Below are 18,888 nucleotides of genomic sequence, written 5' to 3'. Positions count from 1 at the left end.
GTTCATGACCCGTTTTCCAGTTTCTCGTAGGGAAGTCCAAATGTTTTTCTGTAAAAATCCCAGTTTGGTAAACGCTGGTGACCAATTCAATTGAAAACCAAACCAAACCAACACCACCCAGTAGTCCAGAGGAGGACCAGGCAGTTCATGGCCGTGAGCGGGCCTCTCCTTCCCTCCCTCCCTCCCTCCCATCTTTCATGCACTCAGCAGTGACCCTCGCTGACTTCACAGCTTCAGGCCCGTCCTCCGTGCCGCGTGGAGAGGTCAGGACTGTGACCCAGTGGCCCCCGCTGGGTGGCCTTCCCGGAGGAGGCTGGGCAGTCCCAGGCTTTCCCCAGCAGGAGACCCACGCGGCCTGTCGCTCTGCCCAGCCCCCTAGGCAGCCACCTTAAGCGGAGACGTGCACGTGGTTACATTTAGCTTCCTGACCTTCCCCTCCCAGGCCGGAGCCCTCCTAGAAACCTCGGGGAAGGTAGCACCTTCCAGGATGGTTTGCGTGGAGACCCACACATGCTGGGACTCTCTCCCTCTGGGGACAGCTAAAGTCTTTAACTTCAGCATCTCAGCTCTCCGTGACCTCACTGTGTGGCTCTGGGTGACCGCATCACTCTGTGCCTCGGTTTTCTTGCCTTTTAAGTGGGTTTAATGGTTCCCTCCTCACCGCACGGTTGGGTGAGTTGAAGGAGCACTTGAGTCATCGTTTATAAACTGTTGATACGTGGTCACTGCTGTTCTTACTGACTCAGCCCTGTCGTTCAGGAGTCGTCTCTGATCCCTGTTTCTGTTACAATTGAGGTGGTACCTTCCTCCCAGCACCTGGGTGCTGCTGAGAGGAAGCGAGGGTGCAGAGCGTGGGGCCAACGGATCAGACGCGGTGGGCGCGAAGGGACGTGGCGGACGCGCAGGCTCAGCGGCCATGGCTCACGGGCCCAGCCGCTCCGCGGCATGTGGGATCTTCCCGGACCAGGGCACGAACCCGTGTCCCCCGCATCGGCAGGCGGACTCTCAACTAATAAGCCACCAGGGAAGCCCAACCTTTTCCCATTTTTGAAAACCTGTTTGTATTATTTTTTTATCAATAACATATAGCTGGGGTTTTGCCTTTGCATTGGTGTGTATGGTAAGCAGAATAACGGCCCCCCAAAGACGTCCACCTCCCAACCCCCAGGACCTGTGAATGTACTCTCTTGCATGGTAAACAGGGCTCTTCAGATGTCACTAAGTTAAGAATATGTGGTGGGGAGGCTCTCCTGTATTATCCAAGGATGCCTGGTGTGATCTCAAGTGTCAGGGAGATTAGGAGAAAGGGAAATCAGCGAACGATCAGGGAAAGAGGGAGACAGGAGAGTCAGAGGAGGAGACGTGATAACAGTAGCAGAGGGCAGGGCGACCTGGGGCCATGAGCCAAGAAATGCAGGCGACTCCGAGATGCTGGGAAGGGCAGGGAAACGGATTCTTCTCCAGAGCTTCCAGACGGACACAGCCCTGCTGACACCACGCTTGTAGCCAAATAAGGCCCATTCGAGACTTCTGACCTCTAGAACTGTAAGAGAGTAAATCTGTAGTACTTTAAGCCACTAAGTTTTTGGTAAGTTCTTACAACAGCAAGAGGGAACTAATACGGGGTAAGTCTGTTTATATTTAATATCATTATTGGTACGAGCGCATTTAAACCGACCATTTGTTATTTGTTTGTTGCATCTGTTCTTTGTTCCTCTGTCGCTGCTTTCTTGTAGATTTTTTTGGAGGGAGAGCGTGGAGATGAATCAGTACATTTTAGAATTTCGTTTTATCTCCTCTACTGGCTTTTTATTTGTGCTTTCTTTGGTTACATTTTTAGTCGTTATTCTGGAAATTACTTTTAAGAAAAATCTATGCTCAAGAAGTATTCTGTTACTTCAGGAATTATTTAAGAACTTCACAGAAGCACGCTGCTTGGGATTTTTCTGAGCTTCTCTGAACTATTTGTGGTCTTTAATTAATTTTGGAATATTTTTGGCCTTTATCTCTTCCCTTTTTTTGTCCCATCTTTCTCTTTTCCTACTAGGACTTCAATTAAAGGTATGCTGTGTCATTTAATATTGTCCTGTAGATCTTGGGGGCCCTGTTTCATTCTATTTTTCATGCTTCGTCTGCTTGGGTTTCAATTGGAATAATCTCTAATCATTTGTTTCCAAGTTCATTGCTTCTTTCCTCTGCTCTGTCCAGTTGGCTAATGAGCCCACGATTTCTTGCGTTTTCGTTTGGTTCTGTTCTAGTTTGGGTGGTGTCAGTGAAGGTGGAGGAGGGGCCTCTGAAGACCCTCTCTTCCATACAAGCAAGGAAAATGGACAGAGCCTCTTTTTTCAGAACTGAAACTTAAGCAAAGACTTGTGGCCATCCAGGGGCATTTGTTCAGGAAAAATGGGTGAATCTCAGTAAGGAGAGTGAGGTGTGTGGCATTTCAAATTGTCCTTATTCCCATCCTCCTCTTCCCAACCTAAGCAGTAACCTTGAAAGCCAGCAGACACAATCTTGGTAAAACCCAGTAGCCTGGCAGCCAGTGCACAGGGTGGAAAAGGATTGGAGTCCTTCAGAGCCCCGTTCCCAGAGGTCGTCATTCTTCTTCCTGTCTAGGGGTTCCCTGGAGGACCCCACTCGCAAGGCTGACTTCATTTCACGTGACTCAGGGATGCCCTGGGGTTGTTTGCCGTAAACCATCAGAGGCCATTGTTGAACGGGTGGAGGACAGTGGGGTGCAAACAGTGGGGTAACCCAAACGCCAGGCAAGCAGAGCTACAGAAAAGAGGCATGTGGGAGGCTTTGAAAGGCTCCGACGTTTTGCTGGGCAGCTGGAGGCCACATTCTGGCTAGGGCTGTGCACGGGGAGATCTCAGGACATCCACACTGAGACACGTCGCAGCTGGACTGTCAGAGGCCACAGTCAAAAAGAGAGTCTTGAAACCAGCAGGAGAAGCCACTCATCACATGCAAGGGACTCTCTGTGAGACTAGCGGCTGGCGTCTCCTCATGAGTAGTGGGGACTGGAGGGTTCCTGTCCTCCTGCAGGAAGTCTCCACGACTTCCCACGCGGTGCCCACCGTTTCCTGCTAGAGTCTCCGCCGTGGTAACCCTGGTGACTTTGAAGTCCCTCTGGGCTAACTCCGGGCCATTGTCGCATCTGGCCCTATTGAGTATTTCCTGTCTATGGTACATCTTTATTTGTGTGTGTGTGTGTGTGTGTGTTTAAATGTTTGATTGAATGCTGAACCTTTTGGGTAAACAAGATAGAACAGTGGGCACTGCAGTATATATTTGTGCCAGGGGAGGGCTTTCATTTGTTCTGTGAGACCCTTAGTGTGGGGACTGGGTCCCTTGTAAGTGGGATACAGTTGGATTTCCTTTTTCTTTCTTTTACCCAAAGTGGTGATCTTTTTCCTTTAAGGCTGAGGTTATTTGGTTCGTGGTCTAAATTCATTATCTGTTGCTAAATAACAAGTTACGCATTTAGTGGTTTAAAGCAGTAACCATGTATGACCTCACGGTGTCCGCGGACACTTCACGGGTCCTTGGGGCTGGGACTGGGCTTGGCTGGGCCTCTGCCCCTGGCTTCTCATGGCTGTGGTCCCATCGCAAGGCCCTCGGGCCATTGGGCTGAGGCCCCGTGCCCCAGGGGCATCTCCGGAGGGCAGCCCGCAACACCATGGAAGCTGGCTCCATGGGTGTGGACAAGCAGGTGGGCGCCATACCGAAAGCACGACCTTTGCCCCTGGAACTGCCCCCTCTCGCTCCAGTCATAGCTGCTCATCAGGATTTGGGTGTCACTCCTGGGCCCAAGCTTGGGGACGTGGGATCCCGGGGGACCGTCTCAAAAGCTGTGATCCCTGATTCCTTATGCTGATTCCTGCAGCCTTGCCTCATCTTTTCTGTTCCGTCCTCTCCTCCCCTCATTCTACTCCGGCCCCTGCCTCCTCTGCTCGGACCTCCCCCTCCTCCCCCCGCCCTCCCTGTGCATCCCCGTCCCCCGAGCAGCCACAGGCAGTTGGACTCCGGCCCGTGCTCTGCCCTCTAGTTTTCTGGCTCCTCTGTTGCTGTGCGTCCTTGTCCCCGTTGCAGGACCAAATCTCTCTACTGCGTCCCCATTTCCTAATTTCCCCCTAACTTCCCTCAGCGTGGGGCTTGTCTCATCCATTTGATTCCTAGTTCCTTGAAGAAATTTACATTTATAATATTTACCTACTTGGGGGCTTGCCAGTTTCAGGTTCATTTCTTCTTTTTTTTTTTTTTTTTTCTGGAAAAGTTTTATTGTGCACAGAGGGGAAGGGCTCAGTCCTTCTTGGCTGCCGCCTTCCTCATGGCGGCCAGGACATTGCTCAGCTCCTCTCTCTTTCTCTTGGCACGGATGTGTGTCCCCACCCTTTTCTTGATGAACTTGAGGGTCCGCTTGTCCTTGGAGACCTTGAGCAGCTCCATGGCGCGCCGCTCATAAGGGGCAAAGCCGCACACCTCCCGGATCATGTCCCGCACGAACTTGGTGTGCTTGGTGAGGCGCCCACGGCGGCGGCTGTGCCTCGGCTTGCTCACGTTCTTGGTCACCTTGTGGCCCTTGTTGAGGCCCACGGCCATGGGGTAGCGCAGAGCCATGGCCCCGAGCTGCACTGGGGCCCCAAGGGTCCGGATGGCAGCGGATGGTACGCTAGGCTTCACTCATTCATTTCTTCTTTTTTAATCAGAAGTTCATTTATCTTTTTGAGCACCTTAAATTTACACGTTTAACATCCTTTATCAATTGGAAATTTGAACGCTGGCTGAATATTTGATGATGTTAAGGAATTCATTTTTTTGGTATGCAATGCTACTGGTTCTGATTAGGAAAATAAAAGTCTTTATCTTTTAGAGGAATATATTGAAGTACCTGCAGGTGAAATGACCTGCTGCAAGGAATCTGGGGGGAGGGAGGGGTGGGCGCTGTAGGTGAAACAGGATTCCTGTTAATCATTTTTTAATATTTCCTTTTGTTTAAAGTTAATTAATTAATTAATTTTAGTTTTGGCTACATCGGGTCTTAGTTGCAGTCTTGCAGGATCTTCGTTGTGGCATGTGGGATCTTTCACTCTGGTACGTGGGCTTCTCTCTCTAGTTGTGGTGCACAGGCTCAGTAGTTGCAGCGTGCAGGCTTAGTTGCCCTGTGGCACGTGGGATCTTAGTTCCCCAACCAGGGATCGAACCCATGTCCCCTGCATTAGAAGGCGGATTCTTACCTGCTGGACCACCAGGGAAGTCCCTAGTTTATCATTTTGAAGCTTAGTGATGGCGATCTGCGTTTTTATAATTTTATTATAAATTTATATTTATTTCATATTATTTAATATATATTTTAATATTATAATATCGGGTTTATTTAGTATTATTTTAGTACAGTAATACAATTTTGCATAATAAAAAGTTTTAAAAAACCATGTCATGACGTCCCATCATGTGAATTTTGTCTGGAGTGAATTCGCATCAGCTGCTGGTTTGATGGGCAGCCTTTCTAAGCTTACGCTTCCTCCCCGTGTTTGGGGTTTGGTTTGCAGGCTTGTTTTGAGCACAAGTTTTGGTTTTGGTCTTGTTGGCTTTGTTTCTCTCCTATTCCTTGTCTCCCTGCTGAGCATTTTCGTGGCAGCCTACAGCTGCCCCAAGTGCCAGCCAGTCCCCGCGCCACCCAGCTGTGGCCTGGGGTTCACGGGGCTGGAGCTGTGGCCTCTGGGCTGAACCCAGCTTCTGGCAGATTGAGAACCACGGCCCGATATGGGGTCCTCAGGATTTTTAGGTTGGCTTCTTATTCTGGGGGAGCCCTGGGCCCCAGGGGTGAAGCTGGCCCCACGCCCACCTCTGCCCAAGGCTGTGGCTTTGGCCTCACCTGCCTCTGTGCCCGTCTGTTCTGTTGGACGTTTGCATCTTGTTAACAAGTTCAGCCGTGTCTCCGTGGTTTTATCTGCCTTGTGTTTGGAGCAGGGCAGGTGCATCGAGCGTGCTCATCTGACAGTTCCCTTCACTTCCCCCTTCAAAGACTGTGACCCGAGAGCGGGCACGCATAATGGTGACATTTCACCTTTGTGTTGGAGACAGTGTGCTTTATGCAGTGTATTTCCCCAGAAGGCCGACTGGGAAATGTCTTAGGGAGAACGACAGTCGCTACCCTGCAAGCTGTCCGTCTGTGGCTCCCCAGCCCGTGTCCATCTGCAGTTGTCCTATTTTTCTGTCTCTTCTGCTGGGATCTAAGCTCCATGAGGACAGGGGCTCCCCCTCACCCCCACTGCCCCAGCCCCCTTACAGGCGTGTGTCTCACGTGGCAATACCTGCTAACATCTGGCTCTGACCTGAGGACCACCTGCCTGCCGGGCGCCAGGCAAGGGCTGGATGGTGGCCGCTCTGCAGAGTGGGCACCTCCCTCCGCCAAACCTGCGTCACTGGCACAGCCTCTGGTCCAGGCGCCAACACCGGGCGTTTGCATTGTATGCACTTTCTACAGCCCCTGCGCCAGGCCAGCCCTCGTTTATCTCAGGCAGAGGCAGGCCAGGGGCCCTGACTGAGGGAGGTCCCAAGGGCTCCGGGGACATGGGCCTCCCCGTGAGGAGGACATGAATTCCTGCTTCGTCTGATGTAGCATCGTTGCGCGTGGGCCTCACGTGACCCTGGCCTTGCCGTCGGGATTTCCTTTGACCCCTGCACAGCCCATGGGGGGAGTCATTCCGTGTTTATGTGTCGCACATGCGTGAGCTGGCGCTTGGGGTCAGGGACTTGTTGAAGGACCCTCGGCTGGTTGAGGGTGGGGAGGGGGCTGGCCCGGGTAGCCTGCTGTGACCTTGTGGGGGTCCTCGGCCATGTGCGCCAGTGTTCTGTCTGCTCCCGTCAGTAAGCCGAGGAGCAGCTGTCCCGCGAGGCCTAGGATTCTGGGTTCCAAGGCTGCTCACCTTTAGCTCCCTGGCCCTTGGAGACAGGTGGTTCGCTCAGCAGGAGGACATCTGGGCGTCCGTGCCGCTCAGAACTCAGGGAGTGAGTCGGCGGCTCACGTGCTATGGGGACGGCGCAGAGCTCCTGGCCTGCGTGCCTTGAGGCTGCACAGCTTCCGTCCAGGCCCTTCTCCGCCCAGGCTCGACCCCCGCTCTGCTTGTGGCTTTGAGCTTCCGGCCGTCACCTAAGCCGCCCTGTTGCTCCGTTGTGACGGGGCCCTTGTCATCCTGCTTGCCTTTGGAGCCCGTGGGGCGCGTGTGCACACGCTTGCCCTGGTCAGTGCTGCACGGTCCCCCCTTAACGGCGGTAGCGACGTGGCACTGCGTGGGCTTCCACTCGTAGGTCTCCGACGGCTAACTGGACTCTGCTCTCCCTGCAGGCCGGGGAGCTGGAGAGCCGCGAGGCAGAACTGAGACGCCGCGACGCCTCATACAAGGAGCAGCTCGGGCGCCTGGAGAGGCAGGTGAGCGGTCCGGCGGGAGGGCGGCCGGGCCCCGAGCTCCGGGCGGGCTCAGGAAACGGACCCTGTGCGCTGGGAAGAGGTAGTGATAGTGTGACCGTCGTGAGCGCCTTACTGATGTTCTCCTGGGGGTCAGGGATCAGAGGGCCCGTCTCTACTTTTCTGAAGATGAGCCTTTGAAACGAACGAGTTTCAGAGGCACATCATCTGCCCTTTTTTAAATCTGCAACAACGAAAATTCATTTGGTAACTTTGTAACTTGCTTCCTGTTTGGGCGGCTTAGTTTGTTGATCATGAAGGAGTTTTCGAAGAGACCCTGAAAACGTGGGAGGCGATGGTTGGCAGGTTAACACGTGGCTCTTCCTATGCCTGAGACCGTGGCCAAGCCACCGAGTGCCTGCTGTCCCCGCGGGTCCTTGTCTCGGTTTGGAGCTTTGAGGTCGGCGGTGTCTTGCAGGCTTGATGGCCGGCACGTGCACTGGAGCCTGTCTGTGGGGACGGAAGGGGGTCACCCATTGGTGTCTGGGGGACGCCAGGCGTGTGAGGTGTGCAGCACGGACGGTGACTGTCCGCTGGTTCTCTGCCTTGCAGCCCGGGCTCTGCTTCTTTCTCACTGTCCTCCCGCTCGTCCTAGGTCAGGTGCAGACTCCTTACATAGGCAGATGGGCCCCTTCTTTTAAGTGAGGTTTGCCTGTGTGGTTGTGAGCAGTTACTAAAAGCTTCCAGAAGAGGTGTGCAGATGCTTAAACGCCAGCATTTTGCAAAACAGGAGCTGGGTCCCTGGAGGGAGGTGGGGTGGAGGGGGAGAGGGGCTAGGCAGGCCTAGTGGGCCTTCTCCGGGGACAGCTCTGTTCCTGTACTGGCTGGGACCACGGGGACTCTCCTCCAGCTGCCGTTGCTGTTGTAGTTTCATGTCAGTCCTGCCTCAGGTTTTGAACGCTCAGACTTGGACATCTTCAGCTTCTGCACCTTCCAATCATCAAGCTCCTTTTTCTGTTTTTTTTTTTTGTTTGTTTGTTTCCTTTTACGCTTGGAAATTGATGGTGGAGAGCTGTTCGGGGCAGACTTGGAACAGCGGCTGGATCATCCTCGACCCCTCAACAGCTGGGATCCAGTCGGGGTGGGGAAGGTCGGGGCGGGAGGCGTAGAAGCCCATTGCCCGGAGGACGCCGTCTGGACCCGGCCGTGTGATCGGCATCGACGGGCAGGAGAGCCCGTGGAGTCCAGACCAGTGTTCAGGGCTGGGGACTTCGTGACCCTTCTGTGCCCGTGACGGTTATTCCTGAGTGAGGGGAGCATTTTTTGGGGGCGCCTGTGCCTCCTGATCTTTCTGAGCAGTTGCTCCTGGTGCCCAGGCTGCCAGGCTGGAGTGAGGAGGGTTTTCCTTCTCCCGCGGAGAGAGGTGAGCTGCTGCGTTCACAGCGGCCTCGCCAGGGTCTCGGCCCAGGAAGCAAAGCTGGCGTGATGTCCATTCAGGCGGGAGGCAGAGGGCAGCGTGCACTGGCGGTGGGTGGCTGTACACCAGCTCCGCCGTCCTCTCCATGTTCTCTCCCCTGCAGACTGCAGGCCGCGCTCCAGCAGCAGCGGGTGTGTCTGAGGCAGTCTCATCTCCAGGGATGGCCTCTTCTCCAGGCCTCGCTGGGCCCAGGGCCAGGCGGGTGGGGCGGGCGGCTCTGGGGTCCAGCAGAGCTCAGCCCTGGTTCTGTCTCAGCAGCACAGCAGCCTGGGACTTGGAGCAAGTTATCCAAATTCCAGAGCCTCAGTTTCCTCATCTTTGAAATGGGAATTTCAAACCCGAGCTGCCAGCTGTCTGGGGGACGCGTGGTTGTTTGCATAAAGCAGCCCCCGGAGTGCCTGGAGGACCCACCCGTTCATCCCACGTTAGTGTGGCTCTGTTCAGCGCCAGGCAGTGCTGCTTCCTGCCACACGGAGCCCACAGTCCAGGGTGGGAGGGGAGGGGATGCTGAGGGCTTGGGCCCCGGACGAGGAACGCCTGAGACCCTCCTGTGACCAGTGGGCCTGCCAGCTCCATCAGTATGGTCTTACTTTTCCAAACTCAGCAGCTGCAAGTGGAGAGGGCACTTTTGGGGTCTAGTTTCAAAGAGTGAGGCAGGGAGAAAGGGAGGACCTTGGAAACGTGTGTTCTTCCTGGATTTCAGGCTCTTTCCCCAAGAGGTGCCCCCACTCCCCGCCATCCCAGCCTCTGCCTGTGAGCAGTTAGTGCTTCTCCTGGTTTCCGTTTTTTTCTGCTTGGGCTTGCTTTTCCTAAGGAGCAGCCGTGCCTTGATCCTGCCAGGCCTGCAGCCTTCTCAGTGCAGCACGAAGCAGCCCCGCCTGGAGTCCCTGAGCCTCTCCAGGAAAACAGGAGCTGCTTAAGGATCCAAGGAAGGGGCGTATGTTCAGGGAAGTCCACTTCACGTGAGAAGGTGGCTGCTGGTCAGGGGTGCAGGAAGAGGGCCCAGCCTCACGCTCCGGGGAAATGAGTTACAGCCCAAGGCGACCCTGTCACACACTCAGTGGAGCGGCCGCCGTGGGAAGGATGGGTACCAAGGGTGGTGGTTCCGCCTGTGCTCCCAGGGGGCCGCCTGGCCAGGCCGCCTTGGGAAGCTGTCCCCCAGGGACCCTGGAGCTGAGCAGACCTATGCCCTGAGGCCCGGCCTTTCTTAGCAAGAATGGGCTGCTTATACCTGGGCTGGTGGGACCACCGCCTCCCATAAGGTGAGACAGGAGGACCCTTGATCCAATCCGATTCTTTTCACGTGTAGGAAAGTGGCCCTAAGGCAGCTCAGTGGTTTGAGAGTCAACTGGTACAGTGGTGAGTGCTATGCTCTTAGACCTAGAAGGACCTGGGCCGTGTCCCTGACACTTAACACAGAAGTGGGGAAGTGGGTCAGCCTGACCCGTGTTCCATCTGTGGCCACCCTGGTTGCCGGCACTTCTGTTTCTAAGGACTCAGATGATAGAATCCTGTCGGGGGTGTGACTGGTCACCAACCTTACGATTCCCCAAATCTACCTTTTCTCCCTTTGCTAAAGTGGACATGGTCTTGTCTGATATCTTCCCATTTTCTCTGAATTCTGAGTTGCCAGAGCAACAAGAGTCTCCATCAGGGAATTCAGAGCTTGCATGACTCGCCTGGGTGGGGACGTGAATTCATCTAGCTTGCCAATGCTGTCTGCAGCCGACCCCAGGTATCCGTGTTGGATTCACTCTTTTCTGTCTCCTGGGTGGAGGCTGGGAGTTCAGGGGCTCTTTCTCTCCGCCCTCTGCTGACTGCACACGTTCTCACCAGCGTGGGCCTGTCCTTCTGGTCCCCGTCTCTCCTAATCAAATTTTAAAGCCCTGTCTTTGTGCTTGGCATTTTCCAGCAGCTCAGCCTGCTGGGGTCTCAGCCCTCCTGGCCCTTCTCCCCAGCCCTGGCCATCTGTCCCATGGCCCCTGTGCCCTGTGGGGAGCACAGGGCAGAGGTCACCTTTGTTTCCTTCCCGGGAGATCACCTGCACAGGTGCACTGGGCTGAGGCCGGCTCTCCATCCCAGGTCTCATATCAAGATCGGTTGTGATTGTATTTCTCGGAAGAGTGTTTTTAAAGACCTTACCACTTAAGCTGTCCTCCTGCCGTGGAGGTGTCTGGTGTCCTCACCGGCCGCTGCAGTTGGTCCCCAGCCGCTGGCACTGCTCTCACCCTGGCTTTTCAGTGCCCACGCACAGCTGCTACCTGTGCCCGGGGGGGCAGGCACCTCCCAAGGCTTTGCCTGCCTCCTACAGGCCCCGTGTGTGGATGTGGCTCTTCCTGCTGCGTCTCAGGGACCACGTGCAGCTTGCACACGGCCCCACGGCCTCCTAAGTGGTGGACATGGGATGTACGTCTGGGGCTGGCTGACTTCAGAATCCTAGTCCAGGTGCCCTGTTCACGCTGGAACTTATCTTTTTTTTTTTTTTTTTTTTTTGTGGTACGCAGGCCTCCCACTGTTGTGGCCTCTCCCGTTGCAGAGCACAGGCTCTGGACGTTCAGGCCCAGTGGCCATGGCTCACGGGCCCAGCTGCTCCGTGGCATGTGGGATCTTCCCGGACCGGGGCACGAACCCATGTCCCCTGCATCGGCAGGCGGACTCTCAACCACTGTGCCACCAGGGAAGCCCAGGGGACTTATCTTTTTAATGGGCAGGCAGATATGCTCCAGAAAGGAAGTGGCCACGTGGCCCTGCCTATCCTGCATGCGTCCTCCTAGATGGTCTGATACCACGTCCTGCACTTGGAGGTGACTGTCCAAGGAGCTGTCCCCTCAAGGCAGCCTGTGGCACTAGGTGCCCAGGTTGGTGTTACACCTGCTGTAGTAGAGGGTCTGCCTGCACCTCGTCCTTCCCTCAGGGTCAGTGATGGTGGTCACAGTGCAGTCGAGCTGGGGGGAGCCTTAGGAAGGAGAGTGGTCACTGAGTCAGAAGGAAGCGGTCGCAGAGCCGTGTGGTAGGGACGGTGCAGTGGCCCAGCGTATAGAATGGCCAGGCATGTGAGGCGGTGGCGGGTGTGAGGGCCATGTGAGGCCACCGTGGCGGCTCTGTATGCAGGGCTCATGTCTCCACATGGACCGTCTTCCTGTGAGCTCGCCCCCCAGCTGGGAAGGCCAAGGTCTTCTGGGCTCTTTCCTCGCCCTGTCTGTGTGTTTCCTACACTCCGTCCATCCCCACACTTCCCGATGGTTAAAACTGTCCCCTCCTCTGCATCCGCATCTCCGTCATCCGTCACCCACACGAGGGCATCGTCCCTGATGGCCTCCAGGCCTTAGTGGCCGTCCCTCCGTCCCGTCCAGGTTTCTCGTTGCCTCGTCTGCACTGTGCTTCCTCACCCGGCCCTGAACGTCACCTGGTCGGGGCCTGCACGCCCTTCAGACTCCAGTCCACCACCTGCTGGCCCAGCCCAGTGTCCCCAGCCTCTGATGGGGGTCGGCCTCTTGCCCCAGCTTGAGCTCCAGGTCGGAAAGTGATTCTTACACGTACGGCAGCAAACCTGCCAATCCAGAGCAGAGAAAGCAGGGGAGGGAAGGGTCCTCTGTGGACACACGCCCAGCACAGGTTCTGGGGCTGTGGCTTGTGTGCCTACCCACCCGAAGCCAGCCCACAGGTCCCTGCAGAGTGAAGGCCTTCCCACCTCCGTCAGCGGCAACTCGGGCCCATCGCCAGACACGGCGGACGTGGGGCTGGGCAGGCGCAGCTCCCACTGCAGGGCAGCCAGGCCAGGGCCATCCTGGACACTCGGAACCTGGGGATCATGTGGGAAGGGTGTGGAATGTAAAGATTCTGGGGCTCTTGGTGGCCTCTTACCCGGTGCCTTCTTAAATACACCAAAGTCAGTTTGGAGGGGTCTTGGCGCTCTTAGGATCTCACAATACCAGCCTCTAAACTCAAGCAGAGGGAGGTTAGGTTATTTACCTGAGTTAAATGGCTCAAGAAAGGACTTCATGTCTTACTTGAAATGCTTTGGGATGTAAAGATTCCGGCCCATCACTGTCTCCACGAGGGCTGTCCATGTGGACCCCGTGGAGCCGGGTTCCTGCCATCCTCCCAGGAGGAAGACAGGCCGTCCCATCTCTTGTTCAGAGTGTCACACTTGGCAAGTGTTGTGGACGTGCTCATGGCCTCTGTCGAGAATGCCAGGCATCACTAAGACAACAGATGACGTTGCGGCACCTGGTTGTTGGTTACCAGCTGGCAGCTTTGCCTAGAACAGCGGTACCTGTGGACACCTGCCCCAGGCGTCCCTGTGGCACCTGCTCCCATGGCCCACTTCCCTGTCGACGCCCAGGAACACGTGTTGTCTGGCTGAGAAGCCGATCGGAAGGCGCTGCCAGTGGTCCCGAGTGGAACCCCTTCCCATCAGGTTTCTGGTATCCCCTGGACCCAGGAGCCGCGTTGCTGACCTTGTGGGTGGGGCGTTTGGGAGGGACCTGGGGAGCTCTAGCGATAAAGCCGCAGTAGGTGCTTGGAGGAGAGATGGTGTGAAGCGCGAGTTTGGTGAGCAGCGGCTGAGCCGACCTGCCGGGACTGTGGGGCTCTGTGAGGCAGAGGGGCCCCTGCCAGCTGACGTGCGGCCGTGAACGTCCCGTTTCATCAGCAGTGCTGCCGACAACACCTCTCTCCCCCTGCACACGTGACCTTGAGCACACAGGCGGCTCTGTCCAGGCTGCTCCTGATCCTCTCCTGTGCCTCCCCTTCCCCAGGGCGCCGAAGGGGCTTCCTGCGGAACAGGATTCGCTTCACAGAAATCGTCTCACTGCAAAGTCCCATCAAGGCAGCGCCTTGTTTCTTTTAGATCGCCTCTCAGATGTGTTAATGATGGAAGAAAGAATGGGAACTATGAGGAAAGTCTGGAAAAAACTGGATCCGTAAAATTTAAAGACGGAAAGCAGACAAATGACTCAACAGACTGGAGGGATTGAGCTGAAAGGAGGCAGTGGGCTTAAATGGAATCAGAGAGGCATCTGAAGGGGTTTTGAAAGGGAAACACAGAGATTACGAAGATTTTAAGCTGCTGGGCTCTGAATGATTAACTGCTGACTGAGGTTCTGAGGCCAAAATCATGCCTCTGTTGAAATGAGAAGAAAAGACAAGTGTACGAATCTCCTTAGTTTTCGAAATGCACCTCAAGAAGGATAAACCAGAAACTAATGAGATTTTTCCCTACAGCTGGGAGTGGGAATGGGCTGGCAAGACAGGGAGGGTGTGGGACGTCTCTGAGTATGTTTTTTATAAATAGTTTGACTTTTGAACCATGTTAATGTTTTGCTTATTTAAAAATTAAATCGACAGAGATGGTGTTAAAAATTAATACAAGCAGAAATAAATGAACCCAGCCATCTATCAGACAGATACCGCCCCACAGAGAGGGACTTCCAGAGAGAAGATGTGTGGGCTCCCCTCTCCCTGCTCTCCCCACCAAGCACAGCTGGGGACCCTGGAATAAGTTGAGAGGCACCACAGGCCTCTGAAAGGAAGGGCGAGGAAGAGCTGGTGAGGGGCCCTGGGATGGAGGAACAGCGTGGTGGCCCAGGTGCTCACAACCCCCTCCCAGTGACAGAAGGCAACCAGGGCCAGTGTCTTCGGCCCCAGCCTGGTGGCAGATGGCTTTGCAGGTCGGCTCACAGTCCTCCAGATTGAGACGGAGCCCCCCCCAGCCACACTGGGGGTCAGGTGAGAGCCCCTGGCATGCACCCCAAGCAAGTGTTCTTCATCCCTGGGGCCAGAGACTCCCTTCTTCCCCCGAGACCCCAAATGGCTCGACAGCACACCAGGGGGATCCTGCCACAGCAGGGCTGGGGGCAGCCAGGGAGCACTGGCCTGTGAAGAGCACTTTGTCTTGTGGACCAGAGGGTCCTTGCTCCCACCCAGATCATTGGTGAGCTGCTGGCCGGTAGGGGATGCCCCACCCACAAGTGGCTGGGGCAGTGCTCCTTGTGTCCTGTAGGCAAGAGATGCCTGACAGTGGCAGGGGGACCCCTTCCCAGCAAGTGGCTGGTGAGGGAGCACAGCCTGGGGAAGCCCTTCCTGCTCCTCAGGCAACCCCGCAGGGTCAGCAGGAGCCCCAGTGCCTTGGAGGAACCAAGTGGACACAATAGTGCAGTAAAGGCTCTGAATCCAGATGCTGAGCAAATCCCAAAGATAAACCCAAAGAAGCCATACTTAGACTCACAATCATGAAACTTCTGAAAACTAAAGACAAAACTTGAAAGCAGTCAGAGAAAACCAATGTTAGGTATGCAGTGATGCCAATTTGATTGATGGTGGAATCTCATCTAAAATCATGGAGGACAGAGGAAGTGGCGTATTTCCTGAGTCTTGAAAGAAAAACTCTGTTAACCATGAATTCTACACCCAGCAAAACTATCCTTTAGGAATGAAGAGGAAATGAAGACTTTCTCGGATTACAGAGAGCTAAGAGAATTTGTGGCTGCCCAGTGTACCCGTAAGGAATGGCAAAGTAAGTTATTCAAACAGAAGGAAATGATAAAAGAAATAATTTGGGAATATGAACAAGAAAGAAATAACAAAGGAGAAATTAAAAATGCAGATAAATACAAGAGATTATCCTTCTTCACATGAATTTTTAGAATCATATTTGATTGTTGAAACAAAAAATATAACATCGTATGATGTGAGGCAAATGCATGTACAAAAAATGCTCAAAGTAGACTTTAAAAAGTAGAGAGGCTGGAGGAACCTAAATGGAAGCGAGGCTTGCAGACTTGACCCTGAGCGGTAGAGCGTCAGCAGCAGCAGGTTGTATATTACATGTGTGTATTGTAATGCTCAGTTCAGCCACTGAGAAAGTTAGGTGAAGCAGTGACTCAGACACACTATTAATAAATCAGCATGGAATCTGCTGAAATGTTTAACTGACAGGAAGACAAGAAAAGAGAAATGGAGGAGGAACAGAGGGAACAAACAGAAAACATGTAATAAGATGGAAGACTTAAGCTCTAACTGTCAGTAATCACCTTAAAGGTAAATGGTCTAAATATACCAGTGAAAAGGCTGAGATTGCCACAAAAACACGCACACACATGACTCTGCTGTCTATAAGAAAATTCAAATACGGTGACATAGATGGAAAGTAAAAGGGTGAAAAAAAGGTGTGTCGGGTTTCCCTGGTGGTGCAGTGGTTGAGAGTCCGCCTGCCGTTGCAGGGGACACGGGTCTGTGTCCCGGTCCGGGAGGATCCCGCATGCCGTGGAGCGGCTAGGCCCGTGAGCCATGGCCGCTGAGCATGCACATCCGGAGCCTGTGCTCCGCAACGGGAGAGGCCACAACAGTGAGAGGCCCACGTACCACAAAAAAAAAAAAGAAAAAGAAAAAAAATGTCATGTAAACATCAATCCAGAAAAACATAGGAGTGGTCATTAATATCAGATAAAGTACTTCAGAGCAAAGAAAATTACTAGACACAAAGAAGGATGTTATATGATGATAAAAGGATCAGTCTACCAGGAAGGCATAGTAATCCTAAAGTGTGTGCACCGAAGAAGAGAGTCTTAAAACATGTGAAACAAAAACTTATTGGGCAGAAAGAAACACGCAAACCTAAAATAATAGTTTGGGGACCTCAGTATCCCCTTTTCTCAGCAACTGATAGAAGTGAGAGATGGAAGGTTGTCAAGGATATAAAGGGTCTAAATGACACAACCAACCAGCAGGATCTAACTGACATATAAAGGATACTCCAACAATAACAAACTGCATATATTTTTTAAGCACCTGTGGGACCAAGATAGTCTATAGCCTGGGCCCTAAAAATAACCTTAACAAATTTGGAAGCATAGAAACCAATATCAAAATATATGGGATATAGCTTAAGCAGGGTTGAATGGGAAATTTATACCAGTGAATCCCTATATTAGAAAAGAGGAAAAGTTTCAAATTAAAAGCTCAAGAAATTAGAAAAAGAACAGCAAAATAAACCCAAAGCAAGCAGAAGGAAGGAAATAATAAGAGATAAGAACAGAAAATATAATCATAATAGGAAAACACTGAAGAGAATTAATGTAACAAAATGCTGGTTCTCGGAACAATTTGATAAAATTGATAAACCTTCAGCAAGACTGACAAAGGTATAGAGAAGACACAGGTCACCCCCATCAGCAGTGAAGCAGGTTGTATCCCCACAGATGCCATGGCCACTGGGAGGAAATGAAGTAACACCACTTTATGCTCATAAATTCCACAACATAGAAGAAATGGACCAATTCTTCGAAAACCACAAACTGCTAAAACTCAGCCAAGATGAAATTGATAAACAGAATAGTCCTGTAACCACTGAAGAAATGGACTTCATTTCTTTAAGATTCCAGGAGAAGAAATCTCGAGGCCCAAACGGTATCTCTGGAGATTTCTACCAAACAGTTAAAGAAGAATTAAAACCAATTTTATGCAATCTCGTCTAGAAACTAGAAGCTCAGGGGAAACTTCCCAACTCATTTTATGAGGCCAGTATTATTCAATACTTTGTCAGACAAGCAGTGTTACCAAACCAAAGAGAAGAGAAAACTACAATGTCTCTCATGAAGTTGGACACAAAAATCCTCAACAAAATATTTGCAAACCAAATTCAGCAATGTATGAAAAGAATTATACACTATGTGTGTATACACCATGTTATGTAAAGTGGGGTTTATTCTGGGTGTGCAAGGTTGGGTCGGTGTCTGAAAATCAATGAAATCTGTTATATCAACATGGTAAGGGAAAAAACATATGATCATACTAATTGATACAGAGAAGTATTTGACAAAAATCTACTCCCATTCATGATAAAAACTCTTGGAAAAACAGGAATAGAAGGGAACTACCTTAACTTGTTAAAAAGCATGTACCAAAACCGCCAGCTGACACCAGAGATACGGATGAGATTCGGAATGCCCCCCGCCCCACCACGGCAACAAGGTGGCTGTCACCACTTTCACTTGAAGCAGGATTAGAGTTACGCCACCAGTGAGACTCTAGCCTCTGCAGTAAGAGAAGAAAGAGAAATTCAAGGCTCTGGATTAGAAAGGAAGAAATAAAACTGTCCCTGTTTGCATATGATACGATCATCTGCATAGAAGGCCTAAGGAATCCAAGAAAAAAGAAAAGGAAACCCTAGGACTACTAAAGGCTTTTAGCAAGGTCACCGGACACAAGACCCACACATGAGAATCAACTGCATTACAGATTGCTGTGTACTAACAACATCTGGTACTGAGATTAAAAGCACCAAAAGCAAGATCCATAAAAGGAAAAAACGTTACAATGGACCTCATCAAAATAAAAAACTTTCGTTCTGTGGAAGGCCCTGTGAGGAAGATGAAAAGAGGAGCTACAGACGGGGAAAAAAATATCTACAAACCACACACCAAGCAAAGGACTAGTGTCTAGAATATAGAAAATACTCTCACAATGCACCAGCAAAAGATAAATAAATAAAAACCAACAATCCAATTAGAAAAATCCACCAAGGGGATATACAGATGGCAAATAAGCACATGAGAAGACATTTACCATCATTAGCTATTGGATATGCAAATTAGACGTGCAGTTAGACATCGCTGCGTACCTATTGGGGTGGCTACCAGCTTATCTTGTGAAAAAGTGAGGAGTGTTCGGAGCGTGGTGAGGGCGTGTGAGTCTCTACGGGACCCAGGAGACGGCCTGCAAGAGGCCCCCCGAGCCGAGTTGGGATACCCTGTCTGCGCGACACAGTAGTGATGACAGAAATGGATTATAACACGTTGGATTTTAAAAAGAGAATCTAAGTCCAAACTGACATAAAAACATACAGGAACAAAAGGAGGAGAGGAGAGGAAAACTGTCTTTACGAAGGAACAACAACTAATAAATGTGGAGACAATGATAGACAGTCACCCATTTGCCACTGTTGGAATAATAATCAATTCAGGCAAAAACCGTGACTGTTGGGAAGTAGGGTAAT

The 18,888-nt window shown here is 52.3% G+C and overlaps 2 protein-coding genes across 2 annotated transcripts in view; one reads left to right on the top strand and one right to left on the bottom strand.

Annotated features, from left to right (window-relative positions):
- The window catches only part of CHCHD6 (coiled-coil-helix-coiled-coil-helix domain containing 6), a 133,042-nt gene that overhangs the window by 78,710 nt on the left and 35,444 nt on the right, over positions 1 to 18,888 (top strand). The window contains exon 5 of the mRNA XM_060109995.1: positions 7,355 to 7,438. Coding sequence (XP_059965978.1) covers positions 7,355 to 7,438 — 84 coding nt within the window. The remainder of the gene's footprint in view (positions 1 to 7,354; positions 7,439 to 18,888) is intronic.
- On the bottom strand, positions 4,263 to 4,682 carry LOC132497082 (large ribosomal subunit protein eL36-like). Its single transcript, XM_060109996.1, has one exon. It carries the CDS (start codon positions 4,621 to 4,623, stop codon positions 4,306 to 4,308), a length of 318 nt encoding a protein of 105 aa, XP_059965979.1. The 5' UTR covers positions 4,624 to 4,682; the 3' UTR covers positions 4,263 to 4,305.

The sequence above is a fragment of the Mesoplodon densirostris genome, chromosome 10, assembly GCF_025265405.1.
Source record: "Mesoplodon densirostris isolate mMesDen1 chromosome 10, mMesDen1 primary haplotype, whole genome shotgun sequence".
Taxonomy (NCBI): domain Eukaryota; kingdom Metazoa; phylum Chordata; class Mammalia; order Artiodactyla; family Ziphiidae; genus Mesoplodon; species Mesoplodon densirostris.
The sequence above is the reverse complement of the archived record's forward strand: the minus strand, read 5'-3'. Positions and strand labels throughout refer to the sequence as shown.